This window comes from Sorex fumeus, unplaced genomic scaffold (assembly GCF_029834395.1).
Source record: "Sorex fumeus unplaced genomic scaffold, SorFum_2.1 ptg000063l, whole genome shotgun sequence".
Taxonomy (NCBI): Eukaryota; Metazoa; Chordata; class Mammalia; order Eulipotyphla; family Soricidae; genus Sorex; species Sorex fumeus.
In genome coordinates, this window is record NW_026606120.1 from 77845092 (window position 1) to 77872819 (window position 27728).

The window sequence follows — 27728 nt, forward strand, 5'->3', positions numbered from 1 at the left end:
GTTTATGGACTGTGAATTTTTGGAGTGTCTGCTTTTGGACTAGAGCTGGCTCAATAGGCTGGCGCAACATTTTGGATGCAGGAGGCCTGAGTTTGGCCCCCATCACTGTCAGGGTAATACCTGAGCACTGACCTGGGAAGCAGTCCCTAGGCTCTGCTGCTGTGGACTCCCTAAAATGATTGTAAAAATGCTGTTACTTATATTTTCACTTTGGAATATAAGAACAGTCACCAATGATTTTAACTTGTTTATTTGTTATACTGCTATATCTTGTGGTGCTCAGGGGTTATTTCTGGTTCCGTGTGACCCCTGGGAGTGCTCAGGGACCAGAAGGGTGGTCTGCACCAGGGTCTCTGATGCAAAACTAAGTGCATTTAAACCCTCTACTATCTCTCCAGCCAACGTTAACATATTTTTAAGGAAATAAAAAGCTTGGGTTAATCTGAGTTCAAACTATAAAAAGTTATAAGCTATTACTATAATCATTAAAGATATGCAAGTGAAAAATCAATGATATATCACTTCACATTCATGAGGATGGGATGGTTATTACTCTAAAAGGGGGGCGACTGGTGGGTGGAGTGCAGAGAGAGCTCAATGGACAGAGGACATGCTTTGCAAACAGGAGACTGGGTTTGGCCCCTTGTACCACATGGTCACCTGTACTGCTGTGAATAACCCCTGAGCACTGCCAAAGGAAAAAGGGAGGGAGGGAGGAAGAATGGGGAGGGGATGGGGAGACAGCTCGAAGAGCTGGAGTGTAAGCTTTGTGTGCAGGATACCTGGGTTTGATTCCCAACATCATTTAGTCCCTCCAGCAATGCCAGGAATGACCTCACAGCACTGCTGAATGTGGTCAGAAAAAGAGGAGAGAAGAGGAAGGGGAAAGAAGGAAAGAAGGAAGGATGGAAGGATGGAAGGAGGGAGAGAGAGAGAGAGAAACAAACAAGCAAGCTGGGCCTGAAAAAATAGTACAGTGGAAAGGGTGCTTGCCTTGTACATGCAAACCCAGGTTTGATCCCCAGCACCCCACACAGTCTCCTGAGTCCCTCCAAGAATGATCGCTGAGTGCAGAGGTAGGAGTAAGCCCTGAGCACCACAAGCTATGCTCCCACCCAAAGAAAATGAAAGGAAGAAAAAAGTTACACACTGTTGATGATGAAGACAATGTGAAAAAAAATGAAAACCCTATGGTTATAATTTCCCCCAAATATTAGCAACCCAACTGTCCACTGACAGTTGACTAAAATTTGTCAACTAGATTGATGGTGAGATATGGTACTCAAACCAGGAGAAAATTATACAGATCGCAACTTAGAAGGCTCCTGATTATTAGCAATCTGTCATAAAAGGGCAAATATGATTCTACTCATATGAGCAACCTATAGTCAGACTCAGAGAGACAGAAAGTAGTATGGAGACTTCCAGAAGCTGGGAGAAATAGGTAATTTCAGTTGTGAAGATAAATACGAGATGAGAAACTGGAGAGAGTACAGTTAGGGCACTTTGTCTGCACACAATCGAATGGGGTTCAAGCCCTGCCACCCCACATGGTTCCTTGGACCCTGCCAGTAGTAATCCCTGAGTACAGAGCCAGGAGTAAACAACCACCAGATGTAGCCCCCAAACAAACAAAAACAAAATGGAGTCAGAAGGAACTCAACAGGCCAGAGGGATGCTCTGCACACAGGACACCCGGATTTGAGTCCCGGTACTACAGAACCAGGAGCAGAGCTTGAGCACCATTGGAATTTTGCTTTGCATAAAACCAAAAATAGTAACAAAAAAGGTTTTAAAAATGTACCGTACCGGGGCTGGAGAGATAGCACAGCGGGTAGGGCGTTTGCCTTGCACACGGCCGACCAGGGTTTGATTCCCAGCATCCCATATGGTCCCCTGAGCACCGCCAGCCAGGAGTAACCCCTGTGCATTGCCGGGTGTGACCCAAAAAGAAAAAAAAAAGTACCATACCACTGAAACACCTGCTTTGTAGTGAGTATGTGCCAGGATGGTGTTTCCCCAAGTGAGCGATGCTGCCCCTAGGAGATGATTTTGGGGGTGTTGTAGCCTCAGAAACAGCTACACTGAGTAATTTTTGTTCTGTAAAGGGGTCACTGGGCCAAATAAGTTTGGAAATCTCTGTGCTGGAAAATGTAAAAAAAGTCCAACAGTTTATAGACCAGACAAAAGACACATACAGTCCAGATAAGTATACCTAGGCTACTGAGACGGTCCCTGAAATCCCAGGCTCACTATCTGGGCCGTAGGCCATAGTGATGACATGTCCAGCTTGCACGGCTGCCAGGCCTAGGGGGTGGCAGTACTGTGAGAGTCACTTTCCAAAGGCCCCTCCCTGCCCACACTGCAAGGTGCTTTACCAACTTCATCAGAAGTTAGTGGCTTGAACTGGATGCTGTGCGTATACCTCTTGTTTGCCACTAATGTTTTTTAGCTTTTATTTTTCTATAGAGCCACATTCAGTGTTCAGTTCCTCAGTCCTTTGAGTTGTCTCCCAAACCCTTTTTGTTTAGGTCTTCTTTGCAGTGGGCTGGAGCGATAGCACAGCGGTAGGGCGTTTGCCTTGCACACAGCCAACCTGGATTTGATTCCTCCGCCCCTCTTGGAGAGTCCGGCAAGCTACCGAGAATATCTCGCTCGCATGGCAGAGCCTGGCAAGTTACTCGTGGCGGATTCTATATGCCAAAAACAGTAACAACAAGTCTCACAATTTGTTGTGAGATGTTACTGGTGCCCGCTCAAGCAAATCGATGAACAGCAGGAGAACAGTGCTACAGTACAGTGCCTTCTTTGCAGTGAAAGCTGCTGGTGTGGTACAAAAGAGGTATTTCATGTACAGCTATGTGTACTATGCAACATAAGACTGCAGGAAAATAACTGGAATCATCTGTTAAAATTTAAATATATTTTATAGCAGAATGACTCTACTGGGAAATGCTGTACTTTCCAGTTTATCTGATTCACTTTTTCCATTACAGTCTCTTTACTATAATCTTGGCCACATGAATATTGTTAATCTAAAAATATTGCTTTCATATATAGCCATGGAAAAGTTTCACTAATTGACTTGTGTAAAAAAATTTTTTTAAAGCTCCCAAGTGTTCCAACATAAAAAACTAAAACCCCATAACTTGTCCCTTGTCAATTTTAATACTTACAAAACTATAGTAATCAGAAAATTAAACATTTAAAAAGTAGTACTGTTTCAATCTCCTTATAACTAAAAAACCACAAACCTTTAGGAGATAACCATTTTTTAAAACCTTCTTTAAATTTTTTTTCTAAACAACAACAAAAATACCCAATATTCTAGAAAATTGATTCCTAACCTTAACTTTTGTGAAAATAAACCACTGAACTAATAAGAGTCTAACAGGCTCTTAAGGAATACATATAGTTTTCTATTTTCCCATTTGTGAAGTGGAGAATATCAGAGTGGGTGATTTCTAAGGTTCTTACTATTAACATTTTAAGAAAGCCACCTCAGCTCAGGGCCAGAATGAGAGTAGAGAGGGTAAGGCACTTGCAGTGCATGGAACCAACCCTGGTTCATTCCCTGGCAGTCCATATGATTCCCCAAGCTCCACCAGGAGCTATCCCTGAGCAGAGTCTGGAGTAAGTTTGATGGGTGTGGCAAAAAAGGGAAAAGAGAGAAAAATCACCCCAGGTAGAATGAAAGTCATAAAAACACCAACAAATTACACATTAGAATTCTAAAAATCAGAAAGTTTCAAAGTAATAGTGGTTAAATTTATTTTATTATTTTTTATACAATTATTTATTTACTTAGCTTTTTGGGTCACACCTGGCAGTGCTCGGGGGACCATACGGGATGCCAGAGATCAAACCCAGGTTGATCAAGGCAGGACAAATACCCTCCTCACTGTCTTATCGCTCCAGCCCACTAGTAGTTAAATTAAAAAAATTAATGATATGGCAGGGGCTGGAGAGATAGTATAGTACAGTGGGTCGGGTGCCTGCCTTGTACAAGGTCAAATAAGGTTTGATCCCCAGCACCTTCTACATTACCCAACCCTGCCAGGGGTGACGCTTGGGTGCAGAGTCAAGAGTAAACCCTGAGCACTGATTGGTATGGCCCCAAAACAGACAAAAAAATAAAATAACATATGAAAGGTCCAGCAAATAGCTTAAAGGGTTCGAGTACAATCACTGCACTCAAACACACAGTACACACACTGTACTCCCACTCCTGTGGGAGCCCGAGGCTCAACCCCAGGCAATGCAGTCACTTGAGCATAAAGACAGAGAAAGAAGCCCCTGAGCACCATCACGTGGCCCCAAACCAAAAACTAAAAGTCAAATTTTCAAAAGGGCATTTCCTAGTCATCCCCCAAATTGGGTGGTCGGACTAATCTAAAATATTTCAATCTTCTATCTGGGTATCCTCCATCATGCGCTGAGCAACTCACTTAGAATTGTACTAGTGACTCATACTTCTGAATGAGACTGCTTTATGTGCAGAGACAAGGAATCAATTAGAGGGTTTACAATGAAGTTTTGTTTAACTGGAACGTTTTAAGTGGAAGTTAATTCTGCATGAGCGATAATAGATGTTTAATAACTAGCTAGTGACAATTTCTAAGCAAAAGCATTATGGTACTAGCAAACAGTAATCTATGTATTACAAACATGAAAACAAAACTTGTTTTCAAAAGAGCTCTTGGCTATGGAAAATATTTTAGAAACACAAAATAAAATTTTGTGAATCAAATTATAAAAACCAAGTAGAGAAAGTAGTTTGAAATCTTGGCTCTATTACCAACAAGGAAACAAAACACACCATTGTGGGTTGAAGTGTCAATTTGCGCTGGCAAAAAGCCATTTTATTTGAATGTAAGAACCTTTGGAAACCAGCTGGAGAAGTACGGAGAACATGGTATAACGCATTCATTCTCAAACCATCATAAGTGGTACTGTCTTCTTGTAAAAAAGGAGCTAAGAACACGAACAATAATTAGTCTAAGAAAATGAACATAGGGCCAGAGCGATAGTACAGTGGGTAGAGTACTTGCCTTGCATGCAGCTGACCTGGATCTGATTCCGGGCACACCATATGGTCTCCCAAACCCACCAGAAGTAATTCCTGAGCCCAGAGTCAGGAGCTGGGTTTAGCCCCAAAACCTGTAGCACCATAGCACTGTCCTCCTATTGTTCATCAATTTGCTCGAGCAGGCCCAGTAATGTCTCCATTGTGAGAATTGTTGTTACTGTGTTTGTCATATCGAATACATCATGGGTAGCTTGCCAGGCTTTGCCGTGCGGGCGAGATACTCTCAGTAGCTTGCCAGGCTTTGCGAGAGGGGCGGAGGAATAGAACCTGGTTCAGCCAGGCCGGCCAAGTGCAAGGCAAATGCCCTACCACTGTGCTATGGCTTCAGCCCTCTCCAAAACCAGCAAACAAAAAGGAAAACAAACATGTCTAAGAGAAAATAAACGTACAGGGGTAGAGAGACGGTGCTAGGTGTACGGGGTCTGCCTTGTACAAGGCCAACCCTAGTTCTATTGCTAGCACCACATGGTCCCCCTCAGCACCACCAGGAGTGACCCCAGAGGACAGAACCAGGAGTAACCCCTAGAGCACTGCAAGGTGTGGCCCAACCCCCTAGTCCAAGTGAATAAAAAATGTACAATACTGGCGCCACAATACATTTTATTTTGGGGTGGGGGCACGCCAAATGGTGCTCAAGGGTTACTCCTGGCTTTGCACTCAGGGATGACTCCAAGCAGGGATAGCGGGACTATAGAGTGCCAGAAATCAAACCCAGGTCAGCTGTGTGCCAAGCAAGTGCCCTACCTTCTGTACTATCTTTGCAGCGCCACCATAACACAGAACTTGCCAAAAACCCACTATCATACACTGATAGTAAGGGTGGTTGTTGGAAGACACTGTGGCAATACTTACTGGAGTCTTTGAAACATTTATATAATTTGGGGCCAGAAATCAAACCCAAGGCTTCTGCATTCTACAAATCTCCAAGCCTATGACGACCTTCTCAGCCCCTTGTGACCATATTTAAAAAAAAAAAACATTCATTATCTGAGATAACGGTCCTCTATAGTAAGGATATAAACAAAAAATCTCTAACATAATATGCCTGAGCGGAAGTACATCAACATTAACAGTAGGCTGTGGACAATTTCTCTATTTACTTTTTAATATTTTCTATAATAAACATGTTAATAACGGAATTTTTCTATGTTTTATTAAAGCCAAGCAAAATTTTTAAAGTACTTTGGGGTATAAATTTCATAAAGCTTGCATACACTTATAAGGACCTAATAAAATGTCACAGAGAATTGAATCTTCAGTACAGTTATTATATCCCTTTGCATTAGAGGGTCCAAGGCAGAACTTACACAAAACTCTGCTCGAGTGAAATAGTACACAGATGGTGAGTCTAGAGGATAGTTCTTAATTTCAAAAGACAGTAGTGCTCTCTTCTATAGCAGCTTAGTATCATAATGCTGCTCTTCTCATCCCTTTGGAGACTCTATAAAATGGTCCAAAGCAACACAGAAAATTAATATACCCAATAATCTCTTTAAAAAACAATTATTGCCACTGCTACTTGCTGTTTATTGCTAATATTGAGTGCTTGGAAAAAGTTACCTTTATTTGAGAAATTATTAAAACAGCTATCAAAAACTTACCAGTCTCCATTAAGATTGAGTTCTATTAATGTTTACTTGACATGTGAAAATGTTTTAAAACTCATACTTCCTGTCCTAATCTCTCCACTTCATTTTCTCTCCTTCATATCAAGGATTCTTCTGTTGGGATAAGAATACACCCATGAGATTCAGTATAAGCCAGAAATATATCTCTCTAGAGAAAATACCAAATGTTAATATCCTAAATAGATTTTTTTAAACCTTAATAATCTATTAGAATTATGAAGATCAACTAAACTATAATTTAGATCAGCATCTTCAACCTTTTTTTTTTTTTTGCTTTTTTGGGTCACACCCAGTGACGCACAGGGGTTACTTCTGGCTCTGCACTCAGGAATTACTCCTGACTGTGCTCAGGGGAACATATGGGATGCTGGAAATTGAACCCGGGTTGGCCGCATGCAAGGCAAACACCCTACCCGCTGTGCTATCACTACAGCCCCGGCATCTCCAACCTTTATGCCAGCCCCTGTCCTGCATAGGAGCTATGTGGCAGTTATAAGAAAAGTAAATGTGTGGCTTCCTACACCTACAGACCGGCCCCAGTTCTATAGATCAGTGGCAGAAGACCACTGAACTATCTCCATTCTTATGCCTGAAGAAATGACACTAAGGGCTAGAATGACAATACAGCAAGACAGGATGCTGGCCTTGTAGGTGGCCTATTTGGGTTCAATTCCAGCATCCCAAATGGTCCCCAAGTCCACCATGAATGATCCCTGAGCACAGCGCTAGGAGTAAGCCTTGAGCACTGAAGATGTGGCCCAAAAATAAAGAACACTAATATATAAGTAATTTCCAGTCACTAAGGCAAAAAAATTTTTTTCTAAGGTAAAATATATAAAAATCAATAGTAAATGAAACTTCTATTAAGAGCAGTCTACCTGGGGTTCAAATGTTAACACTGCTTTAAGTTTCTCATGGAATTTGGTTTAATTAACTTGTAACCAAAATAAATCTACTCAGTAGAATTCTTTGCTAATTAGGTGTATATAGTTTTTCCTCCCAAGATATGTCTCAAATCATAGATATAATCTTGAAATCCTCCTGTCTTTTAAGAGTTCAAGAATAACAGGATATAGGGGCTGGAGTGATAGCACAGCGGGTAGGGCGTTTGCCTTGCACGCGGCTGACCCGGTTCGATTCCCAGTCTCCCATATGGTCCTCTGAGCACCGCCAGGAGTAATTCCTGGGTGCATGAGTCAGGAGTAATCTCTGTGCAGCACCGGGTGTGACCCAAAAGCCAAAAAGAAAAAAAAAAGAATAACAGGATACAATGGGTACAGATAAAAAATTTACTTAACAGAACTGAGACACTCCAATTCTGATTTTTTCAAATTCAAAAGGAAGCCTTTCTGTGGGAGTCAGAGAGATAGCAGAGCAGGTAGGGTGCTTGTCTTGCATGAGGCTGACCCGGTTCAATGCTGGTACTCCAAACACCTCCAGTAGTGATCCCTGAACACAGAGCCAGGTGTAGCTCCAAAACAAAGCAAAAAAAGCCTTCCTTTCAAAATTAATCTAAGATGTTCACGTCTGTTTGAACTGCTCAACCTATAACAAATAAAAATTACATAAAAACTTACTACTAAACTGGAATATGAGGTCAAAGCAAGCTATTTGAACTAGACAGACAACATATTCCCTTTCCCTAAAGCAGTAGTATTATAGCCTCTTTCATCAAAAACATTTTCAGGGGGCTGGAGCAATAGCACAGCGGGGAGGGCGTTTGCCTTGCACGCGGCTGACCTGGGTTCGATTCCCAGCATCCCATATGGTCCCCTGAGCACTGCCAGGGGTAATTCCTGAGTGCAGAGCCAGGAGTAACCCCTGTGCATCGCCAGGTGTGACCCAAAAAAGCCAAAAAAAAATAAAAACATTTTTAGGGCTGGAGTGATAGCACAGTGGGTAGGGCATTAGGCCGACCCGAGTTCGGTTCCCAGCATCCCATATTGTCCCTCGAGCACTGCCAGGGGTAATTCCTGGGTGCAGAGCCAGAAATGACCCCTGTGCATCTCTGGGTGTGACTTCAAAAGCAAAAAAAAAAACAACCCTTTTTCAAGGGAAGGAGGTTGGGCCACAGGCTTAGTCCTGGCTCTAAACTCAGGGATCACTCCTAGTGATGCTCAGGGGACCATATGTGGTGCCAGAAATGGAACCCAGATAGATTACATACAAGGTAAGCACTCTACCCACTGTACTATCACTTCAGTCCCCTTACATTAATTTTAAAGGATGAAAGTGGCAAAAAGATGAACAGATTAATGGCATAGAAGAGAAAGTTCAGAAGATCAAGTACATCTAGAAATTTAATTAAGATAAAGGTGGAATTTCAAATCAATGGGGAAAAAGGATAAAGTAATTCAATACATGGGTACAGGAAGAGATGTATAAAGCTAGTACAACACTTAAGGTACTTTCCTAGCATATGGCTGAAACCTGGCACTGCCTATGAACTCCGAGCACCACCAGGTATGGCCTCTGAGCACAAGCCAGGTGTGACCCCTGAGCATCTTTGGGTGTGGTCCTAGACCAGAAAAAGATAAAATGAGGGTTAAAGAGATAACACAAGGTAAAGGCAACTTGCCTTGCATTCCGCCAAACCTGCAGCACATATGGTTCCTTGAGTACTGCCAGTGTCACTCTTGAGCACAGAGCTAGTACCTGAGCCCCACGTGTGTGGCAACTGCCCCGCCCCAGCAAATGCTATGGGACAGCCATGTGAATACCGGATAGTCATGTGAAAAAAAAAAGTTCTGAGCTAGATAGACAGTACAGGAGGTGAGTCTCTTGCCTTGTATGCAGTCAACCCTGATTTGATCCCTGGTACTGCATATGATTCTCCCAAGTACCACAAGGAGTGACCCTTAAACACAGAGCCTGGAGTGTCCCCTAAGCACTGCTGGGTGTAGCTCCAAAACAAAATAAATTAATAGATAAGTATGCATCTTTAAATTCCAGAGAGGTCAAATATTAAAACTTTAGGGGGCTGAATCAGTAGCACAGCGAGAGTAAATGATGTGTGCATCACCATCAACAGTGTTGCAAGCTTGTGAGCACTGCGCCCAGGATGTGCTGAGCATCACCACGAGACGAGCAGGGCCCTTTCCGAGCACAGGTAGAAGTGCTGCAGCTGGAACTGTGTGGGTCTTGAGCACAACCCCTGACTGGCACCACAGCCACATGTGGCCACTTCAAAAACAGCCATGGCAGTGGGTGGGGGTGGGGGTGCAAGTGGAGAATGAGACCATTTCGCCTATGATAATCTCAAACAAACAAAAATGCGTCAGTGGGGCTGGATGATAGTACAGAGGGTAGGGTGTTTGTTTGTCTTGCACACGGCCCACAAGGGTTCACTCCCTGACATCCCATATGGTTCCCTGAGCACCGCCAGGAGTGATTCCTGAGTGCACAGCCAGGAGTAAACCCTGAGCATCGCCAGGTGTGACGCAAAAAGCCAAAAAAAAAAAAAAAAAGCATTAGTGAAAATTTCAGGTTGTAAACAGTATGCACCGTGCATACAGTTATGCATACATCCATGGTAGGACACAAATTCTGAAAGAATTCACACAAAAAAAGGCAAGCAGTAATTCCTTTATAGGAACGAAAAAAAGTGGATAACTGGGGCTGGAGTGATAGCACAGGGGATAGGGCGTTTGCCTTGCACGCGGCTGACCCGGGTTCGATTCCCAGCATCCCCGATGGTCCCGAGCAACACCAGGAGTAATTCCTGAGTGCAAAGCCAGGAGTAACTCCTGAGCATCGCCGGGTGTGACCCAAAAAGAAATAAAAAGTGGATAACTTTAACTGCATATTTTATACCTTGTTTGGCGGGGAGGGGCCACACCTGGCAATGCTTCAGGGCTTACTCCTGGCTCTGTGCTCAGGGATCACTCCTGGCAGTGCCCAAAGGAATGTGTGCCAGGGATCAAACCCAGGTTGGCAGCATGCAAAACAAGCGCCTTATATATACTGTATTCTCGCTGGTTCCTTTACATCTTTAAAATTTTTTACTGCATAATACATTCTCTGCTCCCTAAAACAGGTGAGCTTTTGTTTTGTTTTGTTTCGAGGCAGGCCTGTTTCGATGACTGGCACCACATGGTACCTCCAGCACTAAAACAGGAATAATAGCCTGTGAATACCACCAAATATGACTCAAGCCTCTGCCTAGTGAAACAGTGAAATTTTAAAAATTAAAAAATACTATTTTTTTCACAGTCCTCCTGTTGTTCATCGATTTGCTCGAGCGGGCCCAGTAACGTCTCCACTGTGAGACTTGTTGTTACTGTGTTTGGCATATCGAATACGTCACAGGTAGCTTGCCAGGCTACAATTAGAACTAGGTATATCAAAGAAAACCTAATCTTCAGGAGCTGGAGAGAGTATAGCAGGTAGAGTACTTGCCTTGCATGCAGCCAACCCAGGTCCTATCCCCAGCACCCCACATGGTTCCAGAAGCCCCACCAGGAGTGATCCCTGAGCAGAGAGCCAGAAGTAAGCTCTGAGTACCACCAGGTGTGGCCCCAATGCCCCCGTCCCCCCCCACCCTAATCTTCAAGTTCTTTATCCATTAGCCTGCCTTAGCCTATGAGTGACAATCTCCCTAGGAGGCAATAATCCCTATTGTGCAAATACCTCCTAGGTGATTACAGGAGCTTTGGTCTACTAAAACTGCTAAAGATTTATCAGATCACTGTTATTAGTAAGTCTGCATCATTAAGTATTTACCTAGGATTTAGTCTGGTATTGCCATATAAAATCAAGATGAAGATATAATAAGGTCTCTAGTTAGAAAAACAAAATCTTTGTCAGAGTCGTTCACTACAACCAGTTGCTATAGATAAAAAAGAAAGTAGCCAGCACTCAAATTGCTGAACATATAAATCAACTGTAAGGTAGGTGCTGGGGATACAGAACTACCCAACAGAGACATTAACAGTGGTGGTGGTGGGGAGAAGTATTTACAAGTAATTAATTAGAATTGTAATAAATCCTACAAAGGGATGTGCAGGGAATGACTAGGTATGCCAATTAGAACCAGTTATGTCAAAGAAAAACTAATCTTCAGGAGCTGGAGAGATAGTACAGCAGGTCGGGTAAAGAGATCTAGGAAAAACTAATCCCTAATCTAGAAAGATCAGAAAAATCTAGGATGATCAGAGAAAGCTCTGGAGAAATGATATTTGAGCAGGTTCTAAAGCAGGAGGAGATGCTTTCCAGGCAGAGGGTTTAGTCACAGCAGGTACAAAGGACCTTGGCTGAGCTTTAAACCTTCATAGAATGGGGAGGAAGGCAACAGAACAGGGGTTCAGGCACTTGGCCTCGCTGGTTCAATCCCTGTCATCACATATGATCCCTTGAGCACTGACAGGAGTGATTCCTGAGCAGAGAGCCAGAAGAAATCCCCCAGTTCAGAGAGAGACTAAGGCAGGGTGGATGCAATCAGCATGGCTCTACCATTAAAAAAAAGAAGTACAAAGAAATTATGTTGGAGTGTCTAAGTAGTCAAAATTAGATCACACCTTGTTAAGTAAAGCCTACAGGCTTTAAAAGGAAAACATTTTCAGATCAGTGACTCGATTACACTTGCTATATAAAGACAATTCTAGCTGCAGTTAGACTAGATGAGAAAATATTGTTTAGTGTTTTTACATATGCAGTACAAGCATAAAGAAATGCAAGGGGAAAACAAAAAAGAAATCAAGGGAATAAAATTCAAGCTGGGGCATCTCTCTCTGAGGAGCTGACAAAGGAAGTGGAGGGGAAGGTGCAATGACATATGGCAATTGAAAAAACATTAACTGGACTGATAATGTTTTATTTCCATAGTTGTGAGGTACGGATACAAGTATGCACAACTTGGAATCTGAGTCCAAGAATGAGTCAAAGGGAATTCCCTAAAAATAGAAACCAAATTCACTTTATTCTCAACATTCCCAAAGGAATGTTGTAACTCAGTTAAGAAACTATAAATTTGGTCATAAGTCCAACTGTTATCATAAAATTATTTAAAAACTTTTCAGAGAAAAATATAATTCTTTAGGGGTTGGAGCAATAGCACAGTGGGTAGGGATTTGCCTTGCAAGTGGCTGACCTGGGTTCGATTCCCAGCATTCCATATGGTCCCCTGAGCATTGCCAGGGGTAATTCCTGAGGCAGAGCCAGGAGTAACCACTGTGCATTGCCAGGTGTGACCCAAAAAGAAAAAATATATACACACATATATATATATTATTCTTTAAAACTTGAACACTGCTCATAGAAATTTAAAAAAATTGGGATTTAAAAAATTTATTCCAATTTTAGAGAAACATCAAAATTCACTCCTATAGTATTTGTTTTTATGGTTTTAAGTAACCTTCGATACTAAACATTTTTAGCATATTAAAACTAAAACCAATTTGAAAACAAAAATTACAAACTATTCATCTTGCAATCTTCAGCACATGGTTCAGTACCTAAACTACAAAAGCACTTGGAGTAGGGGGGATTTCTGTATCAATGGACATCAAAACACTTTGTGTTGGTACCACAGCTAATGTGGCCTTCAAGATAAAGATTTAAATCTTAAATCAAGGACTCTGCTCACTCACAAAACATTTCTTTTATAGAAATAAAAAGTGATCTGCAGAAATGACATGCTTGTCTCAAGGAAAAAAATCTTTAGGCAATACATTCCACTGGTCTGAAAGATAAACCAAATGCTCTTAGATATTGCAGTGTTTGCAAAGCTGAAGACCCTACTGGTGCTGTATGCCAGGATGTCTGGCCACTTATTTTCTGAGTTATGGACAAAAACAATGCTCAGATTAAGACAAAACAGCAATACATATGAATAGGTCCACAGTTGCACACAAATCATCAGTTACAGTAGAATGCTTGAAAATCAATTGTTGGGACTTAGCAAGTATTAAACAGTTCAGAAATATTTCATACTGTCAGAGTGATAGTATAGAGGGCAGGGTGCTTGCCTTGTTCGTGACTAATGCGGTTCAATCCTGGGCACCCCATATGGTCCTTGGGAATCTCTGAGCACAGAGTAAGCCCTAAGCACCACCATCAGGTGGCACAAGAGAGGGAGAGAGAAGAGAGGAGAGGAGAAAGGAGAGGAAGAAAGGGAAGAGGAGAGGGAAGGAGGGAGGGGGAGAGAGGAAGAGAAAAAGAGAGAGAGAGAGAGAGAGAATGCTCCAGATTTTAATGACATGTTTTGTATTCTCTGATTTCAATGACTGAATTGTGTAGGCAATCCCAGATAGGGAGGATTGGGGGTAACTGACCAAAATATAAAATAACTATCAATACATAATAGTACTTAGAGAAGATTGTTAAGGTTGCAACATGCCAATTTCTTAAATCCTTCAGACTGAAGGTTAAAACTCAACCCAATGGGGCTGAAGCAATAGCACAGCAGGTGGGCGGGCGTTTGCCTCGCCCGCAGCCGACCAGGGTTCGATTCCCAGCATCCCATATGGTCCCCTGAGCACCGCCAGGAGTAATTCCCGAGTGCATGAGCCAGGAGTAACCCCTGTGCATCGCCAGGTGTGTTTGCCCCTCCCCTTCCCCCCAAAACGCCACTCAGTTCAACCTTTATAAACGGAATAGAAAGTTAGAGTTCTTTGTTCTACAGGAGCAATAGCACAGCCTTGCATGCAGCAGACCAGGTTAGATCCCCAGCAGCAAGGAGTGATAGTTGAGTACAGCGCCAGGAGTAACCCCTGTGCATCGCCTGATATGGCCCAAACACCAAAAGAAAAAAGAAAAGAAAGAGAAGAAAACCAAACTAAACCCACACAATCTAAAAAGGTAGCAAAGTCATTCATTTTTGAGAAAGATGCTGAAACGCTTCACGAAAGTGTCTCAACAGTTTAAGGCTATTAGCAAATAATACTAAATCAAATATTAACAAATCAGACCAAATAGTAAAAAGAGAACCTGCATAAAATTTCCACGTATTCTCTTCGAAATGTCCTTCACCTTTGACATTCCTCCCAGAGATCGGTTAACACACACACACACACACACACACACACACACACACTCACACACACACACACACTCACTCACATACACACACACTCACACACACACACAATCACTCACACACACACACACACCCCTACAATTTGTTTACTCTAGTTTTTCACCTCTCACCCATAAGAATTATTTCATGCTCCTTTAATCAGACCATTACATAGCACCTAAGAAATGCAAAGCAAAAACTTCCAAGATACAACTCCAAGGCCAATTACTAGAGCAAAACCAAGATCCATCAAACGCAAGCAGGATCCAGAGCATCCCCAGTGGGAACCCCGGGACTGGGGCTTTTCCTGCCTTCCCGCCGGGAGGAACCCCCGCACCTGTCCCGGGAGCCGAGCCCTCGCCGCGCGCCGCTGTGCCGCAGGGCCCTTCCGCAGCGGCGATGCGCACTGAGGCCGGCGTACCTGGGGAGTCCCCGGCGCGGGCTCGGCGCACCTGCACCCGGCACCGGCACCGCGCGGCCGCGCCGCAGCTGCACCCGCCCGGGCACCGGGGACCACGCGGGCCCGCCAAAGCCCGCGCTGCGGCGGCTCTCCACGAACACGCCTCGGCGGGGGCCGGGGGGCTCGGGAGCCCACGCATCCACGCATCCACGCACCCCGCCGCCGCCGCGCCCGCGGAGCCCGACGCCCGACGCCCGGAGCGGGGCAGCAACTCCGCGAAAGCCCCGGCCCCCCCCCACCCCACCCCCGGCACCGGCCTCCCGAGCGCCCGAAGTTTGGCGGCGCGGGAAAGCAGCGACTCGGCCGCGGGCGGCCGCACGTCGCGGGCCCCGGCGCCCCCCGCCCCCCGCGACCCCCCGGCCCGGGAACCGAACCTCGGCCGGGCTCGGCCGGGCCGGGGGCGCGGCGAGGGGGCGCGGCGGGCCGCGCGTCGCGGACAAAGAGCGGCCGGCGGCGCGGCGAGGGGCGGCCCTGCGCCCCCAACCGCCCGGGGGGCGCCGCCGGCTGCTCCCGCCCGCCCGGGCCGTTTCCCTCCCGATTTGGGGGGGCCGCGCGCGCGCGCGGACAAAGGGGGCGGGAGGGCGCGGCGCCCGCGGGCCGCCCCGCACCGCGCCCCCCGCGGGTTCCCCACAAGTTCCCGGGCCGCCCCGGGCCCCGCCCCGGGCCGCTTCTCCTCAGCCCGCCCCGCGGACGCCCCTCACCGGGCGGCGGGCTTCCCCGGAGCCGCCTCCTCCGCCGGGCCTCGGCCCGTCCCGCCGGCCGCCGCCTCATGGGCCCCGCGTCGCCATCGCCGCCGCCTCGCCGCCGCCGCCTCGCCGCCGCCGCCGCCTTCGCCGCCGCCTCAGCCGCCAGCCCGGCCCGCAGCCGCTCCCGCCGCGGCCTCCCGCTCCCGCCGCCCGGACCGCGGGGCGGCGCCTGCGCACTGCGCGCGCGGAGGGGGCGGGGGCGCGGGGGGGCGCGCGGCGCAGGGTGGGCGGGGGCGGCCCGGGCCGGGGCTCGCCGCCGAGGGCCCCGCGCGCCTTCCGGGGGCGCCCCGGGCCGCGGGGGCGTGGGCCGGGGCGGGAGGCGGAGGCGGGGGGCGCGGCGCGGACGACGCTGGCCCGCGTGGGGGTCCGGCCGCGGGGCGCGAAGCGGCTTCGGCCCCCGGCCCGGCGCCGGGGCCCCGCGGGGGGACGCGCCCTACCTGCCGGCCCCGTGAGTCCCGCCGCGGAGCGCGCCGCACGCCGTGCCCGCTGCCCCGGCCGCCGCTCCCGGGTCAGCTCCGCAGCCCCCCGGGGCCCCGCTGCTCGGGCTTGGAGTCGCCTTCTCGATACTTTCGAGGTCCTGGACTTCTGGGATCTGCGAGACCCTAATTGGCCATTTCCTCTTAACTCCTTGTTTCCCGGCGGGAGCCTGTTCCAAGGACTTCGAAAAGTTGTGTGTGGGACTCGCCTCTCAGCAACAGCTTCGGGGACACCTGAAAATTCCTCCGGCTGCCTGCCAGAGGAGTGGACTCGGGGCGCGGGGGGCTTGATTCTGCGCAGGGTCTCCCCACCCCGCGCTCCTGGCCCCGTTGGCTATCACAGTAGAAAAGAAGGCGCTTCTGCTTTACCCCTTTGGCCTCTGACAAGTGACTGCAGGTCCAATTCCCACCCCACCCGCGCCCGGGAACCAGACCCCAGTGTCTAGTTGCAAAGGTCCCCCCACACTGAGCGTTGGGCACCCTGCCCAATGACAGTTAAGCAGCGGGGCCAGCGGGATGCTTTCCAAAAAAAATGTGAATTGCCCTACTTTCAAAGTCAGGATTTCTGGAGAAAGTCAAAGGAAGTGCAATGGCTTGGCCCTGCGTTCAAGGTGGCAGCTGCTTGGGAGTCACTCTTGCCTATCCAGGGCAGCACACCCGCTGCCCCCCCACCTCCCCCGATGCTGGACTCATTTTCATTACCCCTTTCCTAGTACTTCAGTTTTCCCTGTGGGGCCCTGTCCCTGTCCTGTCCCGCAACTCCACCTGTGATCTAAAATGACAGGTGTGAGGGCAGGAGAGAGAAAACATATTGGGGAAGGCATATCTTTGAGCCTGGTTCGATCCCTGGCATTCCATCTGCCATCTGAGCACCACCAGGAGTGATCTCTGTGCTCAGAAACAAGAGGAACTCCTGAGCAACGCCCAGTATGACTTAAAAAACAAAAATAAAATGACAAGTGTGACAACTATACATGAAAAATATAACTAAAGAAAGTGTTTTAAGACTATAAAGTATGATAACATCACTATATATGCAGATTAAATATTAAACCATAGAAATGTGGCCAACCTGGATTCCGTTTCCAGCAACCCATATGGTCCCCCTGAGCCTGCCAGGTGTGATCCCTGAGCATAAAGCAGGAGAAAGTCCTGAGCACCAACAGAACAAAAAACAAAGAAATAGAACAGTAAAACATAGCCTGCTGGGTGCAAGTGTAAACCATTCTGAGTGCAAATACAAATCACTTTGGAGAGGCTGGAAGAAGTACAGCGGGTAGGGGCACTTGTCTTACACATGGTCCACCTGAGTTAGATCCCTGGAACCCCATATGATTCCCTAAACTTGCCAGACTGACCCCTAAGCTAGATCCAGGAGTAAACCCTGAATACCACCAGGTGTGCCCCCTACCAAAATCAAGATGTAAACTGGACTGAAAGTAGCTTAAGGACATTGGTGGAGGGTCTTAGGCATTTTGGTGGTGGTGAGATGTGTTGTGTGCATCAAAACCATACAAATTAAGAACCAGAGAGATAGTACAGTGGGTTCCTACAGTTGACTCTAATCCCTGAGACCACATATGGTCTTCTGAGCAGGAGGAAGCCCTGAGCACTGCTGGTGTGCAAAATAATAATAATAGGACTGTATAGCACTGTCCTCCCGTTGTTCATCGATTTACTCAAGCGAGCACCAGTAACGTCTCCATTGTGAGACTTGTTACTATAAAAAACATGAACGTGATTCTAAATATGTGATCTAAACTGTAGTCATTAAATTATTTTTATTATTTTTAAAGAAACAGCACCCAAGGTTCAGTCTCATAGTCCTCTTTGCCTTCCCTCACAGTTGTGGAAACTGAGACCAGAAAGCTCTAGCAGAAACCTGAATGTCTCTGGTCCAGACATTCAGGGCTGGGAACAAAGTATCTGCAGAAGAGCAGGAGCTCCCAAGGCTCTGGCTAGTTCCCCAGGCAGAGCTCTGCACTTAGTAGGTGATTAGTAAAGGTATACAAAGTGGATGAAGTTTTGACAATTCCCAGCCTGGAGGGGGTGGGGGTGGGGGTGGGAGAAATAGGCCAGTTTCCACTTGGCAGAGAACTGGGACTGGTTTGCAGCCTCCGGGAGTGCAGAGCAGAGCCAGGGCTGTGAGAACTACAGCACTGGTTATTCACAAGGGGCTCAGGCTGGGAAGGATCAGAACCTTGTTTGAGAACTTGAGAGTCACCCTGGGGCTCTGTGGTTTGGGAACTGCAGGGTCAAAGTGAAGACTGCAGTGTGTCAAGCTTTCCATTACATGATTTCTAGGGGCCCACTTGGCTGGTACATGGAGCAGATTCTTGCCCAGGGGGCGGGGGGTAATGGGTGTGTGTGATGGGCGCAGAGCACAGAGAGATGGGCAGAAAGCTCCCTGTTGGCAACTGGAAACCCCAGAGCTGCTAATGGTGATGGGGAGGGTTTATTTATCTATTGCTTTTTGGGTCATACCCAGCAATGCTCAGGGCTTATTCCTAGCTCTGTGCTCAGAAATTACTCCTGGCAGTGCTCAGGGGACCATATAAAATGCCATATAGGACCATATGGGATTGAACCTAGGTCAGCCGTGTGCAGGGCAAACGCACTACCTGCTGTACTATTGCTCCGCCCCTCCCCCCCTTAGAATTTTTGAGGGGGATGTTTGGGCCACTTCCAGCAGTGCCTGAGGGCCATTTCTGGCCCTGTACTTGGGGGTGGGGGTTGCTCCTGCTGATACTCATGGCTCTCAGCTGGCAGCACTCAGGTGCCTGTGCAGTACTGGGGCCTGATTGGCATGGTATGCTCGGCAGGCGCCTAAGCCCTGCACTATCACTTGGGCCCTCCCTACGATCTTTTTAAATGTTTCCCCAGGAAGATAGTGGGTGCCAAAGCACGTTCCTGGTCCCAGGCCCATGGCTCTCTCTTAGGGCTGTCCTTGGACAGTGCTGCCAAGTTCTTGGAACTTGGCACCTGTTTTTAGGAGTCACATCCTTCTCACCTCAGGCACCTTCTAGAGCAGAAAATCCCAAACTTATATGGTCTATCACCCCCTTTTCAGAAAAAGAAAAAAAAAGTTTACTCAGGACCTCCCTGGAAATCGCTTAAGTGAACCAACAGGAAACGCTCCCCAACAGCACCCAAGGCTACTCCTGCCCCCGGGGTCATTCCAGAACACTGCTCTGTGTCAGCTCAGCCACATCTGGAAACTTCCACAGTTCCTGCCTGTTCTGGTTACTCTCCTTTACTCTCCGTTGCCCCTCAATCTCCCCCCTCTGCCTCTGCTAGCCCTGTAGCCGGTTCTCTCCCATCCTGCTTGAGAGAGTCCTCTGACCTGTCCTGTTCACTCCTCATAGTCCCTCACACACAACCCTGCCAAGCTCAAAGTCAGAGCGCACGTCCTTCCCTGCACCTCCTGGCCATTCCACTGGCTTGGGCTATATATAGCACAGCCGGGCCTTAGACTCCAGCGTCAGCCTTGACTCCCTGCCCCCAACAGAACGGGGAGCACAAGCCCGCGGGAGGCGGTGGCCAGGCCCAGGAAGCCCAATAAGGAGAGTTGGAGAGGTAGCAGAGAGGATGTGCTGAATCCCAGACCACCCCGCAGAGGGCAATCTCTTCACCCCCCGCCCCCCCCCCCCCCGTGCCACACCTCCCAGCCTGTGAGCACCTCCTACATTCTGGAGGAAGGGAACGTGCATGTGAGAGAATTCTAAAAATCCTCTAGAAACCGGCCCAAAAGGAACTGAGAGGAACTCCAAACTGGCCAGCTCCACTGGCTGTTGAGAACGGCAAGAATGTTTCCCCTATCATGTCCTTTTTGGAAAAGGGTATGCATGAGAGGGAAGAACCCCTCATCTGAGATCTTTTTTTTTTTTCTGATTTATCGAACAGTTATCTGGCTCTAGCCGAACTGATTGATTACCCAGGCACCCACCATGGCACTGGTGTCGCCATGACCAATCTCAAAATAGTTCACTGGCCCTTCCTTTCCTGCGTTAGCTTCTTCTTGTGACCCAGCAGGCTGTGAGTTCTCCAGGATGGGAACACCATCTTCCAAACTTGTTGCTAATAGACTTATAGCTAATAAACTTTTCTTACACATCAGCTTGTCCCTTGATTCATTGACCCCCCTTCCCCTTTTTCTTTTTGGGTCATACCCTGAGATGCTCAGCAGTTACTCCTGAATTTGCACTCAGGAATCATTCCTGGTGGTGCTTGGGGGACCATATGAGATGCTGGGGATTGAACTCAGGTCAGCTACCCTACCTGCTGTACTATTGCTCCGGCCCCTCACTGACCCCTTAGTCCTAGTAGAAAAAGCTTTTGTGTGTGTGTGCAGTGGGGTGGGGTGAGACACACCCAGCGGTGCTCAGGGCTTACTCCTGGCTCTGTGCTCAAGGATCACTCCTGGCAGGCTCAGGGACTCAGGGGACTATGTGGGGTGCCAGGGATCATACCTGGGTCAGCTGCATGCAAGGCAAGTGCCTTACCTGCTGTACTATCATTCTGGCTCTGAAGTTAGGTTTTAAGGGGGGGACGAAGTGATAGTACAGAGCTAGAATGTTTGCCTTGCATGCAGCTGACCCTGGGTTCAATTCCCACTCAGGAGTAATCCCTGAGCACCCTGAGTGTGGCCCCAAAACAAAAAGAAGAGCCAGAGAGATAGTACAGCAGGTATTTGCCTTGTGTGTGGTCAACTTGGATTTGAACCCTGGCATCCCAGTTAGTTCCCCAAGTCCTGGTAGGAGTGATCCCTGAGAGGTGAGCCTGGAGGAAGTCCTGAGCACAGCGGAGTACGCAGGTGGGTGCAGTTCCCCCCTCCCCCAACAAGTTATCAGTCTGGCTCCTTCTTTTGGTTTGGGGGCCACACCCAAGCAGAATTGGGGATTACTCCTAGCTCTGTGCTGAGGTCACTCCTGATGGTGCTGGGGAGCCCCGAAGTGCCCAGGATTGAACCCAGGGTCTCCTGAATGTTCAATCACTCCAGCTGATTCCTGGTAGTGGTTGTTTGTTTCCCCATGAACACAATCTTGGGTAAGATATTTAACCAAAGTTTCAGATTTCCTATATGAAATGGGATCATCGTAGTGACTATATTATTAAAGTCATTGTGAGGATTTAATTATCCACATAAAGGTTATCAGCCCGGCTCCTGATCCGCAGGTGTAAGACACAGCAACCGCTACTGTTTTCTCTGTCCCCAGGGGCTTGGTTTTGATCCTTTCTTGCCCTGTCTCATCCACACATTTTTTTATCCTCTCTTCTGGCCCTAGACCACCCATCTCTTGAGAATTCAGGGTCCCGTGGGGAGCATAAGAGTCAGTACTGGAAAGTGTGTGAATGGCGGGGAGGAGAGTTCCCATGGACGCTGGGGATACATCATGGCTCTGGGGAGTTACTGTGACCCCGGGTCTCGCCTTAGAGCAGAGTGTGCTGGGAGAAGGGACCAGCTGCTGGAGAAATCTCAGCGCTGAGACCATCGTAGGGCAGGAGCAAACGCCTGGAGTGGAGCGGGACTCTCCACCATGCTGCCACACTCAACTTTTTTTATTAGGTTTGGGGGTGGGGTGGACTCCCCCAGCAGTGCTCGGAGAACCACATGGTGTCAGGTGTCCTGCATGCAAAGTGCAGTTACACATCCCACTTCTTTGAGCCATCTCCCTGAACCACACTGACCTCTCTCAGCAAGACGGTACCTTTATCCTCTTCTCTAAGGGTGCTCTGATCGTTTATTTAGCAGTAGTTTTGGAGAGGGCTTCGCTCTGAGAAGTTAGAGGAATGGCCTTTGGAGCAAGCTGGAACTGGACTAAATTATCAGCTTTGTGCCCTTAGGCCCCTTAGCTTTTCAGTTCAGCTTCAGGTCTCTGAATACAATACTTACCGTACACAAGGGTGGATCAGTCTGTCTTGTGACGAGAACTAGCTCTGTCTGCTAGTCTTGGTGGTCTCTTAACCAAGCACACATCACCCCGCCTAGAGCAAGAGGCTCTGAAACCTGGGCGAGGTCTCAGTTGTTATAGTCCAGGACAAATGTCCCTGGTTCAGGTAGCATCCTTTTTATTGGGGGGGTGGGGGGGACATGTGGTCACATTCGTCAATGCACAGGGTTTACTTCTGGCTCTGCACTTAGGAATTACTCCTGGTGGTGCTCGGGGGACCATATGAGATGCTGGGGATTAAACCCGGGTCGGGAGTGGAACAATAGCACAGCAGGTAGGGCGTTTGCCTTGCACGCCGCCAACCCGAGTTCGATTCCCAGCATCATATATGGTCCTCCAAGCACCACCAGGAGTAAATCCTGAGTGCATGAGCCAGGAGTAAAACCCCTGAGCATTGCTGGGTGTGACCCAAAAAGCAAAGAAAAAAAAAAGTAAATAAAACCCCGGGTCGGCCGCACGCAAGGCAAACACCCTACCCACTGTACTATCACTCCAGTCCCTCAAGTAGCATCCTTAAAGTGACCAGGGCCAACCAGCCTGCCTTCTAAACACCCCACATTGTTCAGAATATCTGACACAAGCATGAGAAAATAAGGGCTGGAGTGATAGAGAGGGTAGGGCGCTTGTTTGCTTGCATTGCGTGTGACCAACCCAGGTTCAATCCCTGACGTTTCATATGGTCCTCAGAGTCCCTCTAGGGGTGATCCCTGAGCACAGAGCCAGAAGTAAACCCTGAGCACTGCCGGGTGTGCATCCACCACACCACTCCAAAGGAAAGAATATCTGATACACGTACTTGGCAGAAACCCAAGACCTCTATCCGTGTCAAACTCTGGTCCCATTGGCTTCCCTATCAAGTCTGTGTTCAACGCAGCTGCAGGTTCCTGAGGAGGGAGATACTGTGGCAACTCTCCATCTGTTCTCTCATCACATGTGTGTCTGCAGCTCCGGTCCAGAAGCTGTAGATGGCCTGTCCGAGTCCAATCTCCTCCCTTCCATCTCCATTCAGACAGCAACGCCTGTCAGACATACCTGCTTCCTTGGCCCCATCGTGGCAGCTCCAGCACTGGTGCGAGTGGAGGCCCTGGCAGAAGCAGACCACCGCTCTCTAGCACCTACTTGGGGCGTGGCAGCATCCCACAGCCCTTGCTCCCCCAGGCCACGAGGGGCGACTTGGAGGAGGCAGTGCCTAGAGCAGGGAGCCATACAGCCCACGGGGAAACCCTGGGTGGGAGGACCAGGACCAAGGTCTCAGCTGTTTGTGATCAAAGCCAGCATTCTATAGGAGTGAGCAAGTGGGGCAACAGGTGGTCACAACCCCAGAGACGGAGATAAGAGATGAAATTATCTGGGCTTGCTCAGCGAAGTCCCAGATCTCTGCTTCCAGCTGAGCCCATGAACGCGAGCAGCTCCCTGGGGCCCAGGTCCTGCTGGGCAGCTCCCCCAGGACCAAGGCCCGAGGCCCTACTCCTCCAGTCGGTTCCTCCCACCTTCCGCTGTGGATCTTCCCAGCTGCTTTTCTTGGCCCAAGGATCAGACCACAGGGCGGTGGCTGGGGGAGGGGGAAGCGGCGCCAAGAGCCAAGTGAGGAGCGGGAGAGGAAGCCGGGGAGTCGGACATGGGCCTGGTGGAGGCGCCTTCGGAGCCGGGAGCCAGGGGCCGTCCTGCCGCATAGGGGTGGTGCTAGGCATGGTGAGAGGAGTAAGCAGCTCCCGCCCCTGCACCCCAGCCTAAGGCCAGTTCTCATTGCGGGGGGCTGCCTTCCAGGGCTGGCCAGGCAGCCGACTAGGAGCCTGGAACCAGGATGTCGGCCAACAAAGGCTGGTGGGTACCACCCGAGGGGGACGACAGCGTGTCCACGAGGCTCCTGAGGAAGACCAGGGAGTCGCCGCTGGTGCCAGTGGGTGAGTGGGAGGCACAGTGGGGGCTGCTGAGGACAGGTCTCCCCAAACTTTCCAAGAGAAAAGTTTGAGTCTGAGAGCAAAGGTGCCCACGGGCAGCCCTGTCCAATAAAATGAGGCCATCTGGGTGGGTGAGGTGGCAAACAACGTGGGTGGTGGGGAAATGGGGCACCAGCCAGCCTCGGGGTGGGAAGGAGCATTTGAGGGCCCCCATTGCAGTCAAGGGAGCAGGAGGGCGAGGGCAAGGTTGGGGCTGCAGGAACCAGTGGTGGGAGCACCACTGGGGGGACTGAGGGGTAGTGTGGACAGGCTGGCATCGGGGCAGGGGTCACCTGAAGGAGGTGGCCAGTCAGAAACACCCCTGGGACTGCCCAGCCTTCAAGGACAGCCTCCCCCAGCCCTCAGCTGCCTGGCCAGCTCTCAGGAGCACGTGGGGCAGTGCCAGCTGTGGCCCAGGGTTCCCGTTCTCCGACACAGGCTTAGGAGGCTGCCTGGTGGTGGCGGCATACAGGATTTACCGACTGAAGGCTCGGGGTCCCACCAAGATGTCCATCCACCTGATCCACACGCGGGTGGCGGCACATGCCTGCGCCGTGGGCGCTATCATGCTCGGTGAGTAGCAAGGTGGGCTGCCAAGAGCAGAGTCTGGGAGGCCTTAGCGCTGAAGGGGCTGGGACCCTGGTTCCCTTCCCGGGCCAGGCTCCATGGGGGGTGGGGGGGGGCGGGGGGCAGGCGTGAAGGCCCCAGAAAGGGACATTTCCAGGGTTCCCTGGCTCATCTCCCTTCCCGCGTCTGTGGAGATGGTATAGACTGTTTCCTGAATTTGTCCTAGCTCAGAAGTATGCAGGGGCCAGGGAGGGGAACAAAAAAGGCCAGAACACAGGCTTCACATGATGGGGCCCGCATGGCCCCCCAAACACTACTGGGTGGGCCCCAAAACCACTCACTGAAGCCAGAGAGATGGACAGGGGTCAGACACTACCAGATGTGGCCCCCAAACCAAAACAAGAAAACTCTCACAGAAGCTATGCTCACTTTCTCCCCTCTGCCCAGAGTCATGTGCCCTTCCAGGACGCAACCCCCTGCCACCCCCCAGGCTGCTGAGGTTCTCAGCGGGCAACAGGCTGGAGGGGCCATGGGAACTCCATAGCCTGCGCCCGATGGGACCAGGCAGGAGGAGCAGGGAAGCTGGACCCTCAAGAATGGGGGAGTCGGGGCCCAGGTGTCCCTCATGGCTGGGACGCTGCCCTCCTCCCACAGGGGCTGTGTACACCATGTACAGAGATTACATCAAGAAGGCGGTGCAGGACACCGGGGAGAAGTAGCAACGCCCACCAGGCTGGCCTTGGCACTCCCAGACCCAGTTTCGAATAAAGCAGCTTTGAAGAAAACCAAGTCTCTTCCTCTATTAGGTAGAGAAAGATGATGGGAACGGAGGTGCTGGTGGCGGGAAAGACCCAGAGTGGTGGGCTGGAAAAGAGAATTCTGGTTCCCAGGCCCAGGGCTAAGGATGCTTGGGGCGGGCAAGGGCAGAGGAAGGAAGCGATGCCAGCAGCCTGCCCACCGCAGGCAGAGTGGGGCGGAGGAAGAAAGCTGCTCCAGGCTCAGGAACTCAGCCTGTGGCAGGTGCTCCCCATCAGGGATGTCCCCGGGACCCAGACAGGAAGTGGGAAGTGGGACAGTGCTGCCTCAGGGAAGGCTCACACAGCCCCAGGGCCAGGGCGCCAGAGGCTGGAGGGGGGTCGGAATGAAAGCAGACACAGGCAGGAGCCAGAATGTTCTGTTCACTTGAAAATCATATCTAAGATCAAACTTATAAAACATAAGACTCCTGGAGACTGGGCCCTTTGTTCTTCGCAGAGCCCAAGATCCACTCTGTTCCCTGGGAACGAAGCCAGCAGTAACGGGGCGTGGGGGGCACCTGCTCCCTCCTTGGGGCGGGGGGTGCCCGACCCCTGGCTGGTCTGACCTCCGCCCAGGACAGAAAGCTTGGGTGTAGCAGGTGGTGGCGCCAACAGCAGGGGGGCTCACATGGGGTAATTGAGCACTACATCCTGCTTGGCGAGCTCCAGCAGCATAGGGTCGTCGAAGAACTTGCTGATGCTCACATCCTCACTCAGGCCCTGCCGAGGGATCGACAGGAGAAGGGGCGCTTGAGTCAGCTGGGGGAAGGTGCAGGGGAAGATGGGAGCATCCCAGGGGAGAATGCCCTCCCGAGCCATGCTGTACCCTGCACCTTGCAAAGCGCCCCATCTGCAAGGTGGCTTCAGGACAACAGTTCCAAATGAAGAAGGGAAGCCCCACTGCACTGAGCCCACCCAAAGACACACACCTTCCGCCGCCGGGTTTTGATCATGAATTCCCGAGCCAGGTGGGGGGCTGGCTGGGGCTCCAGGGGCCGGATCACGATGCTCTTGTCTAGAGGATCACCAGGGACAATCTGGAAGGCAGAGGGGTTCACATGGCCCTGGCCACCTTCCCCGAGCGCTCAAAGGTATGAGAAAGTTCTTCCGGGCTTGGAAGAGGACCAGGTCAAGGGGGCTGGTTTCTCAGAGGGGGGAGGCGGGGCCTTCTCACCTGCCAGTGGTGGAAGACAGACAGGGAAAAGGCCTGGCCCTGCGTGTGAGTCCGCAGATCCGTTTCGAAGCCGAAAGAATCGATGGCAGGGATGAAGGCTTTGATGGTGTAGAGAGGGGAGCCAGGGATGGGCGCATCCTGTGTTACGTGCCCCCTGAGTCACAGAAGCAGAGGCTCAGGCCCGAGTCCCCCAGAGGAAAAGGGCGAGGCAGCCCCACCCACAACAGAGTCACCCCACCACGCCCAGAGGGCAGGCCTGAGACTAAAGGGGCAGCTTTGGGCACTCTCCTGGAAGGGGCACCCAAGAAAGAACAGCATATCCTGTTTTACTGTTCTCGGCTCTACACTAAGGCAGGGCTTGGAGGGGGAACTGCATGTGGTGATGGGGATCAGACCTGGGTTGGCTGCGCCTAAGACAAACGTCCTAACCCCTGCACTAGCTCTCCAGCCTGGGACCTCCCAACTTTAATCTGTGGTGAGTGGAGGGGGTTGCCTCACTGCTGTTCCTATGCCCTCCTTCCCGACAGCCCCGTCTGCTCCCTTCCACGGTGCTTCCCTGAGGATGGGGCTGCTCACCTACGCCTGGCCAGGACAGTGTAGACAGCAGACACGCAGTCCGCAGGGGCCTGCACCTCCACAAAGTAATACGGCTCCATGAGACGTGGCGTGGCCTGCAACAGAGGTGGCGGGAGACTCTTGTAGGCGGGAAGCGAGCCCCACGAGAGGGGGAGCTGCGGGGCTGGCCTGGCCCTTACCATGAGGAAGGCTGAGTAGACGACTCTCCTGGCCGTGGGGATGATCTGGCCCCCGCCCCGGTGCAGGGGCTCCTGGGCAACCACAGCATCCAGGATCTTAAATTTGACGTTTCGGATCACTGGAAAGGAGA

General features: G+C 49.9%; 3 protein-coding genes across 4 annotated transcripts in view; 1 reads left to right on the forward strand and 2 right to left on the reverse strand.

The window, feature by feature from the left end:
• Window positions 1–16073, reverse strand: part of GJC1 (gap junction protein gamma 1) — a 29768-nt gene extending 13695 nt beyond the window's left edge. The window contains exon 1 of one of the 2 annotated variants that reach the window (XM_056127378.1): window positions 6397–6460. The gene's annotated coding sequence lies outside the window, so the exon portion shown is untranslated. Of the gene's footprint in view, window positions 1–6396; window positions 6461–15892 lie in introns of those variants that run through there. The other variant, XM_056127377.1, reaches the window with a different exon arrangement.
• A 7996-nt stretch (window positions 16074–24069) lies between these two features.
• On the forward strand, window positions 24070–25627 carry HIGD1B (HIG1 hypoxia inducible domain family member 1B). Its single transcript, XM_056127949.1, has 3 exons — window positions 24070–24268; window positions 24743–24877; window positions 25526–25627. Exons 1-3 carry the CDS (start codon window positions 24169–24171, stop codon window positions 25588–25590), a joined length of 300 nt encoding a protein of 99 aa, XP_055983924.1. The 5' UTR covers window positions 24070–24168; the 3' UTR covers window positions 25591–25627.
• Window positions 25628–26043: 416 nt separating this feature from the next.
• EFTUD2 (elongation factor Tu GTP binding domain containing 2) overlaps window positions 26044–27728 on the reverse strand; it is a 32151-nt gene continuing 30466 nt past the window's right edge. Inside the window, exons 24-28 of the mRNA XM_056126757.1 lie at window positions 27598–27716; window positions 27419–27513; window positions 26843–26996; window positions 26598–26705; window positions 26044–26388 (exon numbers count right to left, since the gene is read on the reverse strand). Of these exons, the coding sequence (XP_055982732.1) occupies window positions 26293–26388; window positions 26598–26705; window positions 26843–26996; window positions 27419–27513; window positions 27598–27716 (572 nt within the window). The 3' untranslated portion in view covers window positions 26044–26292. The remainder of the gene's footprint in view (window positions 26389–26597; window positions 26706–26842; window positions 26997–27418; window positions 27514–27597; window positions 27717–27728) is intronic.

What these genes read in the sequence shown, in the direction of transcription:
- HIGD1B (XM_056127949.1), top strand. Translation starts at nt 24,169, where the DNA reads ATGTCGGCCAACAAAGGCTGGTGGGTACCACCCGAGGGGGACGACAGC. An exon ending in GTCGCCGCTGGTGCCAGTGG is followed by an intron (nt 24,269 to 24,742) that starts GTGAGTGGGAGG and finishes TCTCCGACACAG; the next exon opens with GCTTAGGAGGCTGCCTGGTG. An exon ending in CGTGGGCGCTATCATGCTCG is followed by an intron (nt 24,878 to 25,525) that starts GTGAGTAGCAAG and finishes CTCCTCCCACAG; the next exon opens with GGGCTGTGTACACCATGTAC.